Source organism: Bos indicus, chromosome 28 (genome assembly GCF_029378745.1).
Source record: "Bos indicus isolate NIAB-ARS_2022 breed Sahiwal x Tharparkar chromosome 28, NIAB-ARS_B.indTharparkar_mat_pri_1.0, whole genome shotgun sequence".
In the NCBI taxonomy this organism is placed as follows: domain Eukaryota; kingdom Metazoa; phylum Chordata; class Mammalia; order Artiodactyla; family Bovidae; genus Bos; species Bos indicus.
The window spans coordinates 19,539,631-19,562,698 of record NC_091787.1 but is presented as its reverse complement, the minus strand read 5'-3'; the positions used below and the strand labels follow the sequence as shown (position 1 = coordinate 19,562,698).

Sequence of the window (23,068 nt, the reverse complement as noted above, 5' to 3'; positions counted from 1 at the left end):
ATGTCGACGTTCACTCTTGCCATCTCCTGTTTGACCACTTCCAATTTGCCTTGATTCATGGACCTGGCATTCCAGGTTCCTATGCAATATTGCTCTTCACAGCATCGGACTTTGCTTCTATCACCAGTCACATCCACAACTGGGTATACCATATTTTTATCCGTGTGTGTATGTATTGTTGATAAGGGGAAAGCAAAAATAGTGATAATGTTTTCCTGAACCTGGTCTCAACTTCAGTTTACTGGTGTTACCCAAAACCCTTTTATGCAGAATTGAGTAACTGAGAACCTTGAAAGATTTAAAGTAGTGGAGAAAGTAGTATCATTTGAAATATTTGCAGAATATCAGATGGCCTCAGTGTAACCTCTAAGGATACATTTGTAGAAGACAGCAGAGCTTCTGCTATGAGTTTGTCTGGGTAACCATGAACAGAGATTATATACTTAAACAATGTATTTCTCTCTTTCCTAATTCTAATACATAAACATAGCTAAGTAGCTTAGTAATGGGCAGGGGCAGAGATATCTCAAGTCAAACATATGTTTTACCAGTTTACCTCCATGTTTAAAATTCCATGATTGCAAGAGTATGAGATTTGTAATATTTGTTAAGTACTTTGTATGTATGCAGCAATGATGTGTTCCCTGAAACAGTTCTACCCTCAGTGCATTTGTACCCATTATTTGATTATATACTGATAAAACTGTATGAAAAACAACTGCTTGTAGATGTTCACAGTTAAGTTTGAATAGAGGTGGGGGGTATAAACATCCTCCAAGAAGTTGAGCAAGGCCAGAAGAACAAACAGAATTTAAGTAAGTGGAAACAAACACATCAGGTGTAAGGGAGCAAAAGATGGCTAGAAGAAAAACATAAGAATAAGATTGCCTCCAGCATAACTAATAATCTTGTAGGGAAGACAGCTCCATGATACAGATGTATGAATGAAAAAGAATGAGGGTGGGAAAAGAAGAGTTGAATGATTGCATGACTTAGAATAAAATAGCTTCAGTTTCCCAAATATAACATCCTTGTCTTGTTCCTGTTTTGGTGGAAAAGCTTTCCAGTCTTTCAGCATTAAGTATGATTCAGCTGTGGGGTTTTCATTTTCATTATTATTTTCATTAAGTTGAGAGTTTCCCTCTAGTCCTGGTTGAGTATTTTTGTAATGACAGAGTGATCAGTTTGTCAAGTGCTTTTTCTTTGTCAGTTAAAATGATCCTGTCGTTCTCTTCATTCTCTTAATCTGTTATGTTACATTAATTGATTTTTCATATGTTGACCATCTTTATAGTGCCTTCTGTCTTTGTACTGAACAGTTTTGTTGGAAAAAAGCCAAACTCATTTGTTTACATTCTATGTCTATGTCTATTTTGATACTAGAAAGTCAGAGATACGTAGTTAAGTCATATCATCTGCCAAGCCTAAAATAATTACTGTTTGGTCCTTAGAAAGCATTTCCTGACTTCTGCTTCTAGAATCATCAGTATCAACATAGTTCATTAGTAGATACTCACCAATCTGTACTGAACAATATTACTTGAATTGCTTTTCTTAGTAAACTTACTGTTTATCTTCCTGTATACAATAAGTGTTATAATTTTTTAAAGAGAGATAAATAATGATTTTTAAGAGAACTGTTAATTTGAATAATGAATTTGTTAATGGGTTTTGTAATTTAATTTCATGGCCTAAATTTTAAAATATCACAATCTCCATTGCTTATGAGTTTTATTTTCTTTTCCTAGGTGTATGTGGAATTTGATGATCTTGAGTGGGATAAACGAGAGTGGGTTAAAGTTTATGAAGATTTTTCAACCTTCTTGGTGGAATACCACTTAATCTGGGCCAGAAGGATCAACCCTAGCCAGACTCAGGGATCAAAGAGCAAACAGATTCAGTGGCCTGCATTGGTAAGATCTATATTCCTTATGTCATTAATAATTTTCAGTTGTTTGTTTTAAAAGAATTAAGAGCTAAATATAAGTTTTTGAGTTTTCTTAGTGACTAAAGATTAATATTTCTGAGTAGTGGCTTCTCCCCACCAATGCAAGAAACATGGAGAAACCTCGATTGAGGAGAAACCTCGATCCCTAGGTTGAGAAGATGCCCTGGAGAAGGAAATGCCAAGCCACTCCAATATTCTTGCCTGGAAAATCCATGGACAGAAGAGCCTGGCAGGCTGCAGTCCATGGCATCACAAAAAGTTGGACACAACTTAGCCACTAGACAAAAATAACAAAGCTCTGAAGTAGCTGGCAGATATTTCAAAATACTACTTCCATTTTCTCAAACAATTTTATGTCTTTTTGTTAATACTCTTTGAGCATATTTCGTCCACAAATAGTTCATTCTGTTTTTTAGGGGAAACATGAATTGAATTGATGACTGCTTAGGGATAGTTGACTGATTTGTATGCAATGTGAAAGAATTTTTCTGAATGACACTTTGTGGGTTACTTTTTATAAATCATTAAGTAGCATATGGTTTTCTTTGTTAAATTTTGTCAAAATTGAGTGAATCATTGTGGATAATATCTGATATTTATGGAAGAATTACATTTGATCCTTGAACAACATGGATTTAAACTGTGTGAGTCAATTTGTATGTGGATTTTTTTCTAATAAATATGTACTCGTATGCTACACTGTTTGCAGTTGGTTGACTCTACAAATGGGGGACCACAGACATGGAGAATGAATTGAAAAGTTATATACACATACTTTAAACTGGTTTGTGGGTTGAGTTGTAACCCCCATGTTGTTTAAGGGTCAATTGTGGATTTTAAGGTAGTAAGAAAACATTACTTCATATCAGGAGATACTCCATTTAAGAAAACAATAGATTGCAGTGAATTCTCATCATTAATTCTGTGGGGGAAAAGTCACATCTCTTTAACCATTATTATCCCTGTTTTCTGGAAGAGTATTCAGCATTTAATAATTATTCAGTTTGAATAAAATAATTTTCTTATATTAATATCAAAGAAATATGTTAAAGGCATTGAAACATCAATTTAGGTGTTTGGTATTTATATATTATCAAGATACTTTTAGAAATTTTTCAACATAAATTAACTACATAGAAGGATAGTTTAATTTGTTGGCAATTGGAGTGCTTTAAATTTTCTGTTTTAGTTAACCCTTTAAAAGTGTAAGGAGGTAAGTGGATAAAAAACAAAGATTGGGAGGGAAGGAGAGAGAGAATAAAATGAATTAAAGGCATTTTAAAAAGAGAATATAATATGGAAGGATGAAAGGTAATATTTATGAACTATAGTTTTGATAGGATAGTTTGAATATTCTAGGAAAATAAAGAAGACAATATTATTCAGTAAGATAGATTTTTAAAAAATATTTGTTGCAGGAGTGTTTTATTGTTTAGTCGCTAAGTCGTGACTGACTCTTTGCAGCCCTGTGGACTGCAGTGCGCCAGGCTTCCCTGTCCTTCACTATCACTTAGAGTTTTCTCAGACTCATGTCCATTGAGTTGATGATGTCATCCAACTGTCTTATCCTTTGTCTTTTGGATTGTTAATATAAAGTTTTTTAAACCGTCACTAGTATGCTTTATAATTTTATAAACAACTCAAAAATTGGATGAAATCTGTAATTATCACATATAAGTGAATTTTGAATGAAAAGTTTCAAAAGCAGTAATATTAATAATACCAGAAAGTATTCCCTGGGAACATAGTTAAAGAATAGACAGAACTTTAGAAAAATCTTTGCCCTTTCTTAGAGACAGTTAAAATTAAGGTGAATTCCTAATGTATATTTATAAATTACTCATTTTGGAGAAAGTTTCTATTAGGAAATACTATTTAATAATAATTTTATCATATTCTACAAATTTGTTTCTGTTAAATCTTTTAACCCCACAAAACTACTTAAATAAACACCAAACTTTAAAAAATTCAACTTATTTTTTAAATAAAAAAAAAGTACTGGAGAAGGAAATGGCAACCCACTCTAGTGTTCTTGCCTGGAGAATCCCGTGGACAGAGGAGCCCGAAGGGCCACAGTCCATGGTCACAAAGAGTCGGACACAACAGAGTGACTAACACTTTCACTTTCACACATTGTAAAAAACTTGGAAAGTGCTAAATAGTGTAAACTAGAAAATCATAATCATTCTATTTCTGCCTCCAAGGAATATTTCTAACTTAATTCTTTGACATATTTTCTTAAAAAGTATACATCTCTGCTTTCTTTTTTTTCAAGCATAGAATTAAATGGTTTTTTGGAATTGTGGTATAATATGCTTAACATAGAATTTTCCATTTTACTAATTTTTAAGTGTAAAGTTCAGTGGTATTAACTACATTCTCACTGTATTTCAGTGTACAGAAATTATTCCATCTTACAAAACTGAAACTCTATATCCATTAAACATTAGCCCCCATTCCCTCCTTTTCTCAGACCCTAGGAACCATCATTTTGCTTTGTGTCTTCATGATTTTGACTCTGCTGTACCTTACATAAGTGGAATCTTACAGCAGTTGTCTTTTTGTGACTGACTTATTTCACTTAGCATGTCTGCAGTGTTCATCTGTGTTGTAACCTGTGTTAGAATTTCCTTCCTTTGTGTTACAAGGCTGAATGGTATTCCACTGTATGTATATATTATATCATGTTCAGTGATTTGTCTGTTGGTGTATACTTGTATTGCTTCCACCGCTTGGCTGTTGTGAAGAATGCTGCTGTGCTCTTAGGGTTATGTATATCTCTTGGAGACCATGCTTTCACTTCTTTGGGGTAAATATTCAGAAGTGTAAGTGCTGGATTACATGGTAATTCTGTCTTCTAATTTATTTTGCAGCTACTGTCAGAGCAGCCGTATTACTTTACATTCTAGCCACCTCTTGCTCCCCTCAAGTTTTTGATAATAGTCATCCTAATGAGTTTGAGGTGATAATGTCCTTGTTGTTTTGATTTGCATTTCCCTAATGATTAGTGATGTTGAACATCTTTTCATATGCTTATTGGGCATTTGTATATCTGCTGAAAAATGATTCTTCAAATTTTTTGCCCATTTTTGAATTGGATTGTTTCTGTATTACTGAATTTTAGGGGTTCTCTGTAGTATTCTGGATTTTGATTTCTTACTAGATTTGATCTGCAACATATTTTCTACCATTCTGTGGGTTGTCTTTTTACATGGGTGATAGTATCTTTCCATGCAGAGAATTTTAAAATTTTCAGTAAGTTAAATTTTTCCACTGTTTGTTTTCTTATCTTTGCCTTTGGTGTTATATCCAAGAAATCACTGCCAATTTCATTGTCATCAAGTTTTTGTCATATGTTTTTTAAGAATTTGAATGTTTTAAGTCTTATATGTAGTCTGTTGATCCATCTTGAGTTAATTTTTGTATGTGCATTAGATAAGGCTCACTACCATTCCTCTGTTAGTGAATATTCCATTTCCCGCCATCGTTTGTTAAAAACACTGTCCTTTCTCCATTGAATATTCTTGACACTATTATCAAAACTTTTTTTGCCATATACATAAGATTTTATGTCTGGTCTTTATTCAGTTTCTTTGTTATGTGTATCTCTCTTTATGCCAATACCACAGTGCTCAGTGTTAGTTTATAGAGAGTTTTGAAATCAGGAAGTGTAAGTCCCTCAACTTTGTTTATTTTGAAGAGTGTTTTGGCTGTTTGGTGTCCCTGGGGATTCCATTTCAGATTCAGGATGGGTCTATTTCTATAAGAAATGTGGGGCTTTTCATGGGAATTGCATTGAATGTGTGGATCACTTTGGACAGTATTGATCTCTTAATAAGCCTTCCAGTCCACGAACACATATCTTTCCATTTATTTTCTGTGTCTTTTCAATTCTGTTAGCAGTGTTTTATGGGCTTCCCTGGTAGTCAGATGGTAAAGAATCTGCCTGCAATGAGGAGACCTAGGAGATGTGGGTTCTGTCCCTGGGTCCAGAGATCCCCTGGAGAAGGAAATGGCCACCCACTCCAGTACTCTTGCCTGGAGAATTCATGGACAAAGGAGCCTGGTGGGCTACAGTCCATGGGTTGCAAAGAGTCGGACACAACTGAGCGACTAACACACTGCAGTGTTTTGTAGTTTTCAGTGTACCAGTGTTTTCCCTCTATGGTTATTCCTACGTAATTCAGCTTTTTCAATGCTATTGTAAATGGAATTGTTTTGTTAATTTTATTTTCATATTTTTCATTACTAGAGTATAGAAATGTAGTTGACTTTCATGTGCTGATTTTATATCTTTCTTCTTAGCTAACAGATTAATTGTGAAAACCTGGAAACTTTTCCAGACCAAGACAAGGATGATGCCAATGCAGGAGACATGGGTCAAAAAAAAAAAAAAAAAAAAAAAGACAAGGATGATACTTAGACAACGGGGAAAAAAGGATCTAAGTTTGGAAAATAAGTAGTAAAAGTTTTGTTTGGCAACGGTATGACTTTGTGTGGTCATACCATGCACAAACGTGAAAGCTAGTAAATGAGGGACTTCCCGCACTGTCCAGTGGTTAACTCTTCGCCTTCCAGTACAAAGGGTGTGGGTTAAATTCCTGGTCAGGGAGCTAAGATCCTGCATGCCTACGGCCAAAAATAAACCAAAACGCAAAGCAATATTGTAACAGATTCAATAAAAACTTGAAAAATGGTCCACATAAAAACTTAAAAAAAGAAAAAACTAATGCATTCAGCAGAGCAGCAGGATACAAAATCAAGGCTTTCTTTTAATCATTAGTTTTAGCTGAGGCTTCATTAAAATTGTAGATCCTGAAAAAAAAAAAAAGTAGGTCCTGGGTTTTCTATTAGTTAATGTTTCAATGTGTTTATTTCTCCTCAGTTTTTAATGGCTGCCTAATATTGTATGATAATCCATTTACCTAGTGTTTGGTAATTTCAGTTTAGTTCAGTCTCTCAGTCCTGTCTGACTCTTTGCAACCCCATGAATCGCAGCACGCCAGGCCTCCCTGTCCATCACCAACTCCTGGAGTTCACTCAAACTCATGTCCATCAAGTCGGTGATGCTATCCAGCCATCTCATCCTCTGTCGTCCCCTTCTTCTCCTGCCCTCAATCTTTCCCAGCATCAGGGTCTTTTCAGATGAGTCAGTTCTTTGCATCAGGTGGCCAAAGTATTGGTGTTTTCAGCTTCAGCATCAGTCCTTCCAGTGAATATTCAGGACTGATTTCCTTTATGATGGACTGGTTGGATCTCCTTGCAGTCCAAGGGACTCTCAAGAGTCTTCTCCAACACCACAGTTCAAAAGCATCAATTCTTCGGCGCTCAGCTTTCTTTATAGTCCAGCTCTCACATCCATACATGACTACTGGAACAACCATAGCTTTGATTAGATGGACCTTTGTCTGCAAAGTAATGTGTCTGCCTTTTAATATGCTGTCTAGGTTGGTCTTAGCTTTTCTTCCAAGGAGCAAGTGTCTTTTAACTTCATGGATGCAATCACCATCTGGAGTGATTTTGAAGCCCCCCAAAATAAAGTCTGTCAGTGTTTCCATTGTTTCCCCATCTATTTGCCATGAAGTGACGGGACTGGATGCCATGATCTTAGTTTTCTGAATGTTGAGCTTTTAGCCAACTTTTTTCACTCTGCTCTTTCACTTCCATCAAGAGGCTTTTTAGTTCTTCTTCACTTTCTGCCATAAGGGTGGTAAGGGTGGTGTCATCTGTGTATTTGAGGTTATTGATATTTCTCCCAGCAATCTTGATTCAAGTTTGTGCTTCTTCCAGCTCAGCATTTCGCATGATGTAGTCTGCGTATTAGTTAAATAAGCAGGGTGACAATATACAGCCTTGACGTACTCCTTTTCCTATTTGGAACCAGTCTTGTTCCATGTGCAGTTCTAACTGTTGCTTCCTGACCTGCATCCGGGTTTCTCAGGAGGCAGGTCAGGTGGTCTGGCATGCCCATCTCTTGAAGAATTTTACACAGCTTGTTGTGATCTCCACAGTCAAAGGCTTTGGCATAGTCAATAAAGCCAAAATAGATATTTTTCTGGAGCTCTCTTGCTTTTTCGATGATCCAAAGGATGTTGGCAATTTGATCTCTGGTTCCTCTGCTGTTTTTAAAATCAGCTTGAACATCTGGACATTCACGGTTCACGTATTGCTGAAGCCTGGCTTGGAGAATTTTGAGAATTACTTTCCTAGCGTGTGAGATGAGTGCAATTGTGCGGTAGTTTGAGCATTCTTTGGCATTGCCTTTCTTTGGGATTGGAATGAAAACTGACCTTTTCCAGTCCTGTGGCCACTGCTGAGTTTTCCAAATTTACTGGCATATTGAGTGCAGCACTTTCACAGCATCATCTTTCAGGATTTGGAATAGCTCAACTGGAATTCCATCACCTCGACTAGCTTTGTTCGTAGTGATGCTTTCTAAGGCCCACTTGACTTCACATTCCAGGAATTCTGGCTCTAGGTGAGTGATCATACCATCGTGATTATCTGGGTCATGAAGCTCTTTTTTGTACAGTTCTTCTGTGTATTCTTGCCACCTCTTATTTATATCTTCAGCTACTGTTAGGTCCATACCATTTCTGTCCTTTATCGAGCCCATCTTTGCATGAAATGTTCCCTTGGTATCTCTAATTTTCTTGAAGAGATCTCTAGTCTTTCCCATTCTGTTGTTTTCCTCTATTTCTTTGCATTGACCGCTGAGGAAGGCTTTCTTATCTCCTTGCTGTTCCTTGCAACTCTGCATTCGGATGTTTATATCTTTCCTTTTCTCCTTTGCTTTTCACTTCTCTTCTTTTCACAGCTATTTGGTAATTAGTTTGGTGATTTAGTTTTTTCTGAATTTTTGTTATTAGAAAAAGTGTAATCAGTGTCCTTGTTATAAATATATAAATCTTTGTCTGAATCTGATTATTTTTAAAATTTAGGTTCACAGTGATAGAATCTAAAGGGTATGAACCTGAAAACAACAAAATCTAAAACATGATACTCTACACAAATTATTTAAAAGTTATACTTAACTTCCATTGTCCCCAGTAAATGATTATTCTCATCCCTCCCTGACTCTTAAGCCTCCAACTCCTTCCCCATAAGCATTGATTACTTGTTTTCAGAACATCTTGTTTTAAAACCCAAACAAACATTTTAAAAGGGGGGATTTTTACAATTCAGGAACAAATTGTGTTGTTTTTTTGATTCTTCTAATTTGGTATTTTAAAATACGATTTTATTGTTTTAGTTTGCATTTCTTTAATAGGATGAATTTTTTTTTTTCATATTTATCAAGCCACTTGTAGTTTTGTGAACTGTATTTTCAATTACGTGTTAGAGTTTTGTGTTTTTCTAATATGTTTTGTGTTTTTTTAATATGACATTTAAAATATTATTACAGTTATATTTGTTTTGTTGTTTGCTCAGGTCCTTTTAGGAGAGAAAGTCTTTTTGAATTGTATGTTTATTATATTTAAAGAAAATCTGTCTAATGTAATGTCATTCTTAATTCAGATAGGAAGTGTCTTCCTTTCTGTTTCCTTTATTTGTTCCAGGAAGCTGTAAAAATTAATAGAACAAATAATAAAAATGAGAATGGATGGTATAGCCTAGAAAATAATCATTTTAACTTTAAGACATTGTAAACATTCAGTTATGTGTAATATAGGTGACTAAAATTCTGTTGTTTGTTTATTTGTTCACTAAAATGAAACTTATTTAAGGAGATCTACAACCAGTAGTTACGAATTTCTGAATTTGAGAATTCATATAGTGTAGTAAAATACTGTGCATGCAAATTGGAGTTATTTTAGGGAAATGTGAGGGCACAATAGGATAAACATAGTGGAGCGTTAGTCTTGTTTCTGATTCTCTGCAGATTTAATGTTTGTAACTGTTGGCATAAGATCATTGCTTTCTTGTTCTTCTGTACCTAAACATGTTTGTGTTATCTTCTTTCCAGTTGTTTTCACACCTCGTGTGGTACCTGTTAAATATTACATATTGGTTGTATTATCTGGTTTACTCCTTATTCTAAGAAATCAATAGAAACCAGCAAATATACCGGCTGGTTTTTGGAATCATGACTTAAAAGAAAAATCCTGTTATCTCATTAACCTATTCTAAAGTTTACATTAAAATTTTTAAAGTAAAACTTCAAAAGTGGTATAGTATAATAATACCCAAGTTACTTGTCTGAAAGTGTCTCTTGTCTCTTTCATCTTTCTTCCCAAGATCTCAATAGCATAACATGTATTGAAGCACCGCATATATAACACACCGAAATGGTGTCTGTCTTTCTGCTTGGTCCTGTATGATCAGGGTACCACCTGAGGCCATTCTGATGATGGAGGCCAGGGTAACTTACATTTTTATGTAAGTTACTTAATATGTTGTTAAATTTATTTTTTAATGAAATAAAATACTCATGAAATCCCATTTATCTGCACCAGGGAACGAAAGTGTTGCATTCATAATTGAAATCAACGAGTTGCCTACCTAACTGGGTTAGGGCCCTGGCTCCATCTCCTTTAGGAAAACCTTCTGTGGGGAGTGGGGCTTTGACCCTAACCTAGCTGGGCTGTAACACTGCTGCATTTTCTAAGGGGCTGAGTTTTCTGCTACTTTCTGCTGGCCCAGTCTTCCAGACTTCCCCATCCAGAATTAATTTCACTATCTTGTGCTCCTTTAGAACATGGTTTTTGTAACTCTGTTTTAACACCTGGCACGTTCTACTTTGTATAATACTTATTTGTTTACATGTCTGTCTTTCTCTAATAGATTGTAAGTTCTTTGAGGACAGGATCATGTCATGGTCATCTTTGTATCATCCTAGGACTCTAGCAGGGTACCTTACCCATATTAAGACAGTGAGTAAACGCTTAAAGTGATGAATTTACTCTATCCCAACTACTGAAAAAGAACCCCAATAGGAGTTACAGCAAATTTCCTGCCTGTTACTTTATGCTAAGATCAAAGTATAAGAGAGCATCATCAGCCAGTTATGGTAATGTCAGTTACAAGTGTTGAACATGGCAAGTAGTTAAAAATAAACAGCAAAAATGTTTAGAATAAATACCCTTGTTCTAATCAAATCCGAATGTGATTCCTTAAGTTATCATAGGGGGAAATGGAATATCTTCACTGTCAACTAAATTTTCCAATCTAAAATGATTATCTGAATTTTTGGAATGAGTTTTAAGAAGCTCTGACTTCTCTTTTTTTCCAGTGCAGCTTTTCCTTCACTAAATAGATTATTGTGGATTGGTTTGACCAGGAGTTGTGATCAGATCATAAGCACGTAAACCTTCATCGGTATATTTCCTTTTGGTTATTTGCCTAATGAAAATGCTTTTTACTTGCTTTCTATTTTGAAAGAAACCCTCTCAAGGTAGAATAGAATTCACCTCTCTTTGGGACACACTTGGCATTTATGTTCAGCTCTTATGTTGCCAGACTTGGTTAGATTATGACTTTAACCAAATTTTATTGAAATGTGAAGATACGCCATATTCTGTGAATTGAGCTTTGACATAAATTCGTTTCGAGAGTTTTTACATATTGATCGTTGTGTTTTAGAATTAGAATTCTTAGTTTTACAGTTCTTTGTACTTAGTAAACAATGAAATAATATACCTTTAGGATTATTATTTCTCAGGAAGATAAAGCATTTTATGAGATTAAATTATATATAGTAAAGGATTAAAATTTTTAAATGAAAAAGTCTAATACTAAGAAGGATTCCAATGAGTAAACATGTCTTTCATTTCTTGTGTGTCATCAAATGACATTATTTGGGGGGAAAGTATTAAGTTGCAAGAACCATAAAAAAGTTTCTACTCTTTGATTAATTAATTCTTCTCTTAGGAAATTATCCTTATAAAATAATTATTAAAAAGTAAAAATTTTTTTAATAAGTAAAAATAATTTTAGTTCCTCCATTGTTTATCAGATACCTAGGATAAGTTAGACAGGCATGCAGATAGAAAAATTAAAGACATAATGTTACGTGCAGAAAGTTGTTCATTAAGTCCTATTAGAGAAGAAAAAAGGAAACAAATGTCTGAAAATTTGTGAGTGGTGTTGAATTAATATTCTGAGAGATTAGTTAGTTCAGTCATTCTGTTGTGTCCAACTCTTTGCGAACCCAGAGCTTGCTCAAACTCAAGTCCATCAAGTCGGTGATGCCATCCAGCCATCTCATTCTCTGTCGTCACCTTCTCCTCTGGCCTTCAGTCTTTCCCAACTACACAGTCTTTTCCAATGAGTCAGTTCTTCGCATCAGGTGGCTGAAGTATTGGTGTTTCAGCTTCAATATCAGTCCTTCCAGTGAACACCCAGGACTGATCTCCTTGGTTGGATCTCCTTGCAGTCCAAGGGACTCTCGAGTCTTCTCCAACACTATAATTCAAAAGCATCAGTTCTTCGGCACTCAGCTTTCTTCATAGTCCAGCTCTCACATCCATACATTACTACTGGAAAAACCATAGCTTTGACTAGATGGACCTTTGTCTGCAAAGTAATGTGTCTGCTTTTTAATATACTGTCTAGGTTGGACATAACTTTTCTTCCAAGGAGTAAGCATCTTTTAATTTACTTCATGGCTGCGATTACCAACTGCAGTGATTTTTGGAGTCCCCCAAAATAAAGTCTGTCACTGTTTCCATTGTTTCCCCATCTATTTGCCATGAAGTGACAGGACCAGATGCCATGATTTTGGTTTTCTGAATGAGCTTTAAGCCATCTTTTTCACTCTGCTCTTTCACTTTCATCAAGAGGTTCTTTAGTTCTTCACTTTTTCTGCCGTAAGGGTGCTGTCATCTGTGTATCTGAGGTTATTGATATTTCCCCTGGCAATCTTGATTCAAGCTTGTGCTTCTTCCAGCCCAGCGTTTCGCATGATGTAGTCTGCATATAAGTTAAATAAGCAGGTGGACAATATACAGCCTTGACGTTCTCCTTTTCCTATTTGGAACCAGTCTGTTGTTCCATATCAAGTTCTAACTGTTGTTTCTTGACCTGCATACAGATTTCTCAGGAGGCAGGTCAGGTGGTCTGGTATTCCCATCTCTTGAAGAATTTTCCACAGCTTGTTGTGATCTACACAGTCAAAGGCTTTGGTATAATCCATAAAGCAGAAGTAGATGTCTTCCTGGAATTCTTGCTTTTTCGATGATCCGAAGGATGTTGGCAATTTGATCTCTGGTTCCTCTGCCTTTTCTAAATCCAGCTTGGATATCTGGAAGTTCATGGTTCACATACTGTTGAAGCCTGGCTTAGAGAATTTTGAGAATTAACTTTGCTAGTGTGTGAAATTAGTGCAATTGTGCAGTAGTTTGAACATTCTTTGGCATTGCCCTTCTTTAGGATTGGAAGATAATCTGAAAGATTATGCAGCTTTAAGATTATAAATATGAATAGAGAAACATGAACAAATAAAATTTAAGTAGAAACATCTTGATTATAGTGGTGTTAAAATTATCAATATGTATTAAAGTATTATAGAGTAATTAAAATCATCCTTCAAAATGGAGGGTTAATGCCTAATGATAATTTCTTTTTAATGAAAACAACTGTTGTTTCCCAAGAAAGTAGAAATTCTAATGTAATCAGTTTATCTGGAAGTTTTATTTTGGAAATAGTTTTATTCAAATGAGTTAGTTTATTAGTTTGTTTTAAGTTTCTATTGATATATTTTGATATCTACTTTTTATATTAATGCAGCATTTAACATTAATATTAATATCTGTTTTTAACAGTTCAAAGAATTAAGATTTTCTGATAAAATTAACGATTGAAACAATGACCAAGTAAAATATAATAAGTATTGTTTAAGATTTGTTTTTAATTCTGTCTGAATTACTATTTGCCCAGAAGTTTACATAGCATGATATGACCTTAGGGATCTTCTAAAATAGATTTCGAGAATGCAGTTGGCTGAAAAAGCCAACAGGAGCCTAGCAGCCATGTAGGAAGGCAGTGTATTAAAGAACATAAGCCTTGATGTTGGACTTCTGTTTCAAACCTCTGTTGTGCCCTTTATTCTTAGTATCTGGATGAACTTAATTTATTCTCCTTATGTCTCACTACCTTCATAATAATAGTACTTACTATGTAGAGTTGTAAAGGTTAAGCAACAAAATTTATAGATAAAAACCTCAGAGCAACAAGGTTCTACTTTATAGCACATGGAATTATATTTACCTTATACTTTACAGTGTGGTAAGGTGTAACAGAGCATTTTATACAAACACACACATGTATACGCACACACACACATATTTATATATGAAAGTGTTAGTTGATCAGTAGTGTTCGACTCTGATCAGTCTGTATTGCAGAGGAATTTGCTATGCTGCTAACAGAATTGACTCTTGTGCAATATATCAGATACTGTTATGAACAGGCTTAGTTACAATTGGCCCTTCCTCATTTTATTGGAATTCTTAAGTCAGTTTGAAACAGTCACTCTGTGTCACTCAGTTCACAAGCTTGTACTGAGACTATTTATCATTGTGTGGGATTGGATATTATCGATAGTAAGGCTCACTTCTCTCTTATAGGCAGTACACAAGGAGTAATGAGAATTATAGTAATTACATTAATATTAGATGTATATTTTAAGATATGTCTTATTGTGATCAGTCGTAGGGCAAGGGCAGTCATAGTGCATTGGCATAAATTGCAAGTGCCCCAGAGGAAACTTGAGTGGGTTTAGAGGTCTGTAGGGAGCCCATGGGTGTGCGGTTAAGATGGAGGGGCATTTTCCCAAGGCTCTTTTGACTTCAGTCTCTCAGAAGGCCCTTTTGAGTCAGTACAAATTCTTTCCCACTCCTGGTGCCTAACTGGCATTATTTATTGAGTCTGCCTGACCCATTTCATTAAAAGCTCATTTTTATAGGCTGGTTGCCATCCCTTGCTTTCCTCGTGGAAGGGGAGAGAGACCCTCTAATCTGCTTATTCTAGTTAGTAAATTTTTTCTTCCCTAGCTTGACCAGGTGTCAGGCTTAATGTTTCTTTTTCTTTCTTTTTAGCTATTACAGTTAATAATAGTCAAGGAATTGTATAGTTAGCTCATTTAAAAAATTGTACATTTCTTTATGTATTCAGTGTGCCAGATCTCTACGAGTTAGATTCACCCTTCCTAAATTCCACTGATAACTTTTAGCTCTACTAACTGATCATTGTCTGGTTACAGTTGTATACCATGAATGGTCCTTTGTCACCCATGAATTAAAAGGTTTATCATCCCCTACCCTCTCATTCTTTTTCTTCCAGACCACACAGTTTAGGTAGTTAGCATTTGTAATGCAAATCCCACTTCTGACATCAACTGCACTAAGCTCAGTTAACTGTACAGTTTTGAACAAACAGTCTTTACAAGACTGCTCTTACTTCTGACACCACTGCAAATCCAAGGGTTTTTGAAAACTATCCTCAGGTTCAGTAATTTGCTGGGGGGGACTCAGAAATTACTGGAAACCGTTATGCACCAGCCCATAGTTTGTTGCAGAGAAAAGGTATAAATGAAAATCTGTCAAAGGTACAGAATCCCATGGAGCTCCTGATCATCTCTCTATGGAATCATGAATAGCATTATTTCTTCTTGACCACAGTGTATAAAAATATGCATGGATAGTTGTAAAACAGGAAAAGCTAAGGCAAGCCTTTGGTTTTGATAGTTTTTACTGGGACTTGATAACAAACTGTTCGCATGGCTGACTTAGTCTGTAGCCCCTCTCAGAGGGTCAGACTAATACTTTTTTAATTATCACTTCCTTTGGAGGTCACACTGATAATGTGTGGCTCAGAGTCCCATCATAGGTCATAGTGAAGTATCCTCTGGATAAAATGTATTTTTCAGTTGCTCAATTATGTCCTACTCTTTGCCACCCCATGATCTGTAGAATGCCAGGCTTCCCTGTTCTTCACTGTCTCCCTGAGTTTGCTCAAACACGTCCATTGAGTCCATGATGCCATCCAACCATCTCATCCTCTGTCGTCCCCTTCTCCTCCTGCTCTTAATCTTTCCCAGCATCAGGGTCTTTTCCAGTGAGTCAGCTCTTCACCATCAGGTGGCCAGAGTATTGGAGGAGCTTTCAGCATTAGTCCTTCCGGGTAATAATCAGGGTTGATTTCCTGTAGGATTGACTGGTTTGATCTCCTTACTGTCCAAGGGACTCTGCATTCAGTTGAGTGTGTCTTTCCCTTTTTCTTTTGCCTTTCACTTCTCTTCTTTTCTAAGCTATTTGTAAGACCTCCTCAGGCAACCACCTTGCCTTTTTGCAATTCTTTTTCTTGCAGATGGTTTGGGTCACCACCACCTGTACAGTGATACGAATCTCCATCAACAGTTCTTCAGGTACTCTTGTCTATCAGATCTAATCCCTTGAATCTATTCATCACCTCCCCTGTATAATCATAAGGGATTTGATTTAGGTCATACCTTTATTGGAGAAGGCAATGGCAACCCACTGCAGTACTCTTGCCTGGAAAATCCCATGGACAGCAGAGCCTGGTGGGCTGCTGTCTATGGGGTCCCAAAGAGTCAGACATGACTGAAGCGACTTAGCAATAGCAGCATACCTTTATGGTCTAGTGGTTTTTCCTGCTTTCTTCAGTTTAAGCCTGAATTTTGCAGTGAGTTCTTGATCTGAGCCACAGTCACTTCCACGTCTTGTTTTTTGTTGACTGTATAGAGCTTCTCTATCTTCTTCTGTAAATAATATAATCAATCTGACTTCAGTATTGACCATCTAGTGATGTCCATATGTAGAGTCATCTCTTGTGTTGTTGAAAGAGGATGTTTTGGTATGACCAGTGCATTCTCTGGCAAAACTCTGTTAGCCTTTGCCCTGCTTCATTTTGTACTCTAAAGCCAAACTTTTGTATTAATCCAGGTATCTCTTGACTTCCTACTTTTGCATTCAAGTCCCCTATGATTAAAAGGACATCTGGGTTTTTTGTTGTTGTTGTTAGTTCTGGAAGGTGTTATAGATCTTCACAGAACCAGTCAGCATCAGTTTCTTCAGCATCAGTGATTGGTGCGTAGATTTAGATTACTGTGATGTTGAATGTTTAATAATTTATTAAAAACCTTTATATCCTAAAATTATTTTGGAATCATTTTCTTGATAATTTCACCTTCACTTTATAAATATTTGCCCATATCTGTTTGTCTTTTTTGTAACAGTTGGAATTGCTTGGGATTTTTATTTTATTGCTATATAATTTAAAGCAGCCAAAAGCAAGTAGCCATATAAAATATAGATAGATATTGTTGATTATATTTTCTTCTTGTCCAGAAATATGATTGTCTGTTTACTGTGTGTTCTCATTTGAGAAATTATTTTCAGCTCTTGAATGGAAAAACTCTACTTTGGTGTTGAGTTTTAGATGTTTGCCTCTTTACAAAAGGAGCTTCCCTTTCACTGTATATTTTCTTAGTTTATAAATGGTCACAAGTAACTTAAAATGCAGCAGCATTATATATATGTTACATGATAATTTCATTCATTCAACATATATTTTAAAGTTTGCTACATGCTAAGCATGATGTAAGTACTGTAAATCAGTCCTTGCTGTCCGACACATAATTATTTAAATGCACCTGTGAAGAGTTGTATGAAAAATGCAGATTTCTCTTGATACTGTTTTAAAGTATATTTATTTTACTTACTATTTAAAAACATATCATGTAAGTTTTACTTTTTTACATGTAATAGTATAAGTAATAATAACATCGTTTGATTTTTGAGGTCTTAACGAACTTCCAGGAATTTTGTCAGTGTTTTTACATTATCTTTTTGAGGTAGATATGTTTATTATCCCTATTTTATAGATAAATAAACTTGAGACATGGTATGGTTAACTGTGGAAAGAAGTAACTGTCTATTGAAAAGTTCAAATAATTATGTAGAAGTGATAATCTTTTCTCATTCACTTTCATATATTTCCCATAGGTATCTCTGGTTAACAGATTGTCCTTTCAGAATTCCCCAGTTTTCTTCCTCCCTTCTTGGTAAATGGGCTCCAAAAGTCTTATTTTCAAATTAAATAGATAACTTACTGTGCATGTACTGCTTTATGAATTAAGTGTGATTTTGATATCTTAAGGTCATTAAGTTGAAATAGTTAATGTGAACTATGAAAGATTGGCAAGCCATTGTGACATCTAAACTGGATAAGCCCAAAGATAGTTGTGATAATCTTGGGGCTCCCCTGTGGATTTCAAAGAAAGTAAGATGATTTTTAATTTTCAGGAGAATTTGAAGGTAAGGCATATCAAAATAATTCACTTTCACAGTGAAGAAAAGGGAGACTGACCTTTTTGGGTGGAGAAATAATTATAGATTTAGAATTTTTTTTGTGTATGTGTAATTTTGAAAATTGTCTCCTACGTTTGATTTAGTAATGCCAGAAAGTCTCTGGTATACACTCCTCCACCTGGTATTATGGCATATGGTGTGTGTGCAGACAAATCTTATCTTTTATAATCTCTGAGGTAGAGTCAGTAATGTATATGTAGTAGTGGTACATATGGGTTTGGATAAAGTCTTTTGCAGTCCTTATTATGATGCAGCACTGTAATGTACAGATACATGGTATAGCCCTAATACTATTATAATTTTAAGTTTAAAATAAATGCTATTTATGGTTTGTTTTTTTCTCTCATTGGAGTATGTGGAGTCCATTTAAACATAGCGTATCTGAAGAACATTAATTTTGGAACACCAGATGAATTTTGTTTTCGAAGAGCAGTGATGCATATAGTCTTCTATTTCAGCTAAATTATGGTGTTACTGGGCTTTAAGTCAGCTTGCTTTAAAATTTCATCACTGTGTAGTACAAATAAAGCTGAGCCTGCTCTACTCCTAACTTGGTATGTAATTCACTCAGCGTCTTTGTGACACCATAGACTGTAGCTGGCCAGGGTCCTCTGTCCATGGAATTCTCCATGCGAGGATATAGAACGGGTTGCTATTTCCTTCTCCAGGGGATCTTCCCAACCCAGGGATAGAACCTGGGTTTCCTGCATTGCAGGCAGATTCTTTTTTTTTTTTTTTTTAGTTTTATTTTATTTTTAAACTTTACAATATTGTATTAGTTTTGCCAAATATCGAAATGAATCCGCCACAGGTATACATGTGTTCCCCATCCTGAACCCTCCTCCTTCCTCCCTCCCCATACCCTCCCTCTGGGTCGTCCCAGTGCACCAGCCCCAAGCATCCAGTATTGTGCATGGAACCTGGACTGGCATCTCGTTTCATACATGATATTATACATGTTTCAATGCCATTCTCCCAAATCTTCCCACCCTCTCCCTCTCCAACAGAGTCCATAACATAAGACTGTTCTATACATCAGTGTCTCTTTTGCTGTCTCATACACAGGGTTATTGTTACCATCTTTCTAAATTCCATATATATGCATTAGTATACTGTATTGGTGTTTTTCTTTCTGGCTTACTTCACTCTGTATAATAGGCTCTAGTTTCATCTACCTCATTAGAACCGATTCAAAAGTATTCTTTTTAATGGCTGAGTAATACTCCATTGTGTATATGTACCACTGCTTTCTTATCCATTCATCTGCTGATGGACATCTAGGTTGCTTCCATGTCCTGGCTATTGTAAACAGGGCTGCGATGAACATTGGGGTACACGTGTCTCTTTCCCTTCTGGTTTCCTCAGTGTGTATGCCCAGCAGTGGGATACAGGCAGGCAGATTCTTTACCATCTGAGCCACCACACCAGGGAAGCCCAGTAACTTGGTATCCCTCTCATCATTACGTATTATCAAAAGTTAATGCACATCAGCATACACTGTCTTTTTTGAGTAAGTAGCTAGAGAAGAAATCACAAAACAGAACGAAGCTTCAACAGAATCTTTGTGTCTTTGTCTTAAACCAAGAGTTACTCTCATACAACTGTCCCTCAAAAAAAATTTTTGCCTGCTGCTCAACCTTTGACCTTTCTTCATCCACAGATTGCCTGAATCTTTCTCTTCCAAACGGAGCTTTATACCCTTTTGCTGTTTCAAGGTTTTTATAAACTGTGTGAAAGCACTAGGGATCTTTTTGGTAATGGAACAGTTCTATATAATGGTTGTGGTGGTGGTTACATGATTCTGAACATAGGATAAAATTGAATAAAATATATGAATCTGAACATAGGATAAAATTGAATAGATTGCATGCGTATACACACACACAGGTATGAGTACATGTAAATCTGGAGAAATAGTCCTGGTTTTGACGTTATGTTATTGTTCTATCAGATGTTACTTGTTATAAGAAAGTAGATGACTTTTGTTTTAGGCAGTTTCCTATGAAGCTATAATTATTTCAAAATAAAAAGACAAAAAAGTGGGTCACAACACATGTGAGAGAAATTTGAGAAACACTTTCATGCTTTTTATTTTTTAAACTAAATTTCCCTTCTCAGCAAAGTTCCATAAGGCGTTTGTTTTTTTAATTAAAGTAGATTAAATTTTTGAAAATTAATATAAAAGTACTAACAAATTGCTAAAAGATTAGGAAATGATAAAAATTGTAGAATAAACTAAAGAAATTGAAAATTCAAATAGAATATACTCTGAACAATAAAGGTAGTCGAAAGTAAATGTAAAAGTTAACTAAAATAGTAAACTTATTTTTAGAAATAGAGGAAAGTGAAATATATGAGTTTATATAAAAGTCCCTGTCCATCATGTTCATCTCAATTATAATACATAAAATAACAGCATAACATTATTAATTTCAGAGGTCTAAAAATCAAAGGTATCTGGTGACAGCGTTTCTCTTTTCTCTCACTTAGTAAAAGAGGGAAGTTCACTACTGGGACAGTGAATTCATAATGACCTTCTTTACATCATTTATTGTACTTGTGATTAACTTGTACTTAATGTTTACAGTTAAGTACATCATTACTATAAAAACATTATTTTGATAATGGTTTTAGAAAGAATTCCCAGCATTCTTTGGTTCTCAGAAAAAGTCAGTTACAAATATATTTTCCAAATGAAAATCTAGTTTTCACCTGCTTTCCTTAGAAGTCTTAAGTGTCTTCTAATCTTAAATAAAAGAGCAAACATCCATTTAGTAAACATGCAAGATTTTGCATGATCTTGCCCTTCTCACCACACATCTCCATCCCCTGTTGCCCCATTCTTCTTCTTAGCTCATCCATGTAATTTTCTTTGAATTCCTAAAAAACAGCATATTTTCTCCTGCCTTGGCATTTTGGCTTATCTCAGCTTTAGAACACATTCCCAAATAATTTGATTTATACCTCAGATATTACTTCATTTCTTAATGGAAGGGCTCTATACGCATGGTCTAAATTAAAAGTACTTAGTAAATTTTTGTAATGTTTTTTATCAGTCACAGTTACAATTTTTACATTTTAATTGTATATATTTCATGTGATTATGTGATGAATGTCAGTCTGCTGCTAGAATATGTAACTCGTGGGGGCAGGGCTATGCTTTCTTGCTCAACGTTGCCATCCCTCTCCTGTTAGTGAAACAGTGAATTAGACTTAAAGTACAATTGATCACACTCTCCTTTTCATTTATTTGTTACTGTTTTATTGATTTGTCTCTGTGCTGTATTTCCTCTGACGTGTCTTGTACTTTGCTTACTCTTTTCCGTGATATTTAATAACCTTTCAACCATCCATTGCTCTTATCAGAAATTTTCAACTAAGGGGACTTCTTGGTGGTCCAGTGGTTATGATGCCTTGCTTCCAGTGCAGGGATGCAGGGGACCGTGGGTTTGAACCCTGGTTGGGGAACTGAGCTCCCACGTGCGTATAGTGCAGCCAGAAAACAAATAATTAAAAAAAATTTTTTTTCAACTAGTCTCTTTTCTTGTACCTAGAAGTTCTAACTGATTGTTTTCTAATTCTGCTTGCCTTTCTTGTAAATAGCAAAAAAAAATTCTGTTTTCTGCACATTTCAAGCTTTTTATTTTTTTAAACATTCACAACTTCTAATTATTCTATGTTAAACTATCTGTTAATTCTCATGTCTTAAAGTTTTTCCTGTTTGCTGTCCATGATACCTTTTGCTTAGTTAATTTTTAACTCTCCACACCCCCTTTCCAGGCTAAGATGGTTGGGGGATTTTGTGAGAATATTGTGAGGCCTAGAATGAAGGTAGAGAGGATTTGCTGTTCAGTCTGCCACATACCTGGAGTAGCACCGTAGTAATGGTCTTCAATCACTTTAAAGACAATGGGGTCATGTTGGAGAGTTCTGACACAGCGTGGTCCACTGGAGGAGGGAATGACAAACCACTTTAGCATTCTTTCCTTGAGAACTCCGTGAACAGTACGAAAAGGCAAAAAGAATACTGAAAGATGAACTTCCCAGGTCGGTAGGTGCCCAATATGCTACTGGAGATCAGTGGAGAAATAACTCCAGAAAGAAAGAAGAGACTGAGCCAAAGCAAAAACAATACCCAGTTGTGGATGTGACTAGTGATGGAAGTAAAGTCCAATGCTATAAAGAGCATTATTGCATAGGAACCTGGAATGTTAGGTGCATGAATCAAGGCAAATTGGAAGTGGTCCAAAATTTCTGCAGATGGTGACTGCAACCATGAAATTAAAAGACGCTTACTCCTTGGAAGGAAAGTTATGACCAACCTAGATAGCATATTAAAAAAGCAGAGACATTACTGTGCCAACAAAGATCCATCTAGTCAAGGCTATGATTTTTCCAGTGGTCATGTATGGATATGAGAGTTGGATTATAAAGAAAGCTGAGTGCCAAAGAATTGATGCCTTTGAACTGTGGTGTTGGAGAAGACTCTTGAGAGTCCCTTGGACTGCAAGGAGATCCAACCAGTCCATCCTGGAAGAGATCAATCCTGGGTGTTCATTGGAAGGACTGATGTTGAAGCTGAAACTCCAATATTTTGGCCACCTGATGCGAAGAGCTGACTCATCGGAAAAGACCATGATGATGGGAAGGGCTGAAGGCAGGAGGAGAAGGGGACAACTGGATCCAGGAGATGGCTGGATGGCATCACTGACTCAATGGACATTGGTTTGGGTGGACTCCAGGAGTTGGTGATGGACAGGGATGCCTGGTGTGCTGCGGTTCATGGGGT

General features: G+C 35.8%; 1 protein-coding gene across 3 annotated transcripts in view; it reads left to right on the top strand.

The window, feature by feature from the left end:
* The window catches only part of JMJD1C (jumonji domain containing 1C), a 316,167-nt gene that overhangs the window by 130,217 nt on the left and 162,882 nt on the right, over positions 1-23,068 (top strand). For all 3 annotated transcript variants that reach the window (XM_019953729.2, XM_019953726.2, XM_070782323.1), the window contains exon 2: positions 1,749-1,913. Coding sequence is in view for 2 of the 3 variants with exons in the window: in XM_019953726.2 (XP_019809285.2) it covers positions 1,749-1,913 (165 nt within the window). In the remaining variant the exon portion in view is untranslated. The remainder of the gene's footprint in view (positions 1-1,748; positions 1,914-23,068) is intronic.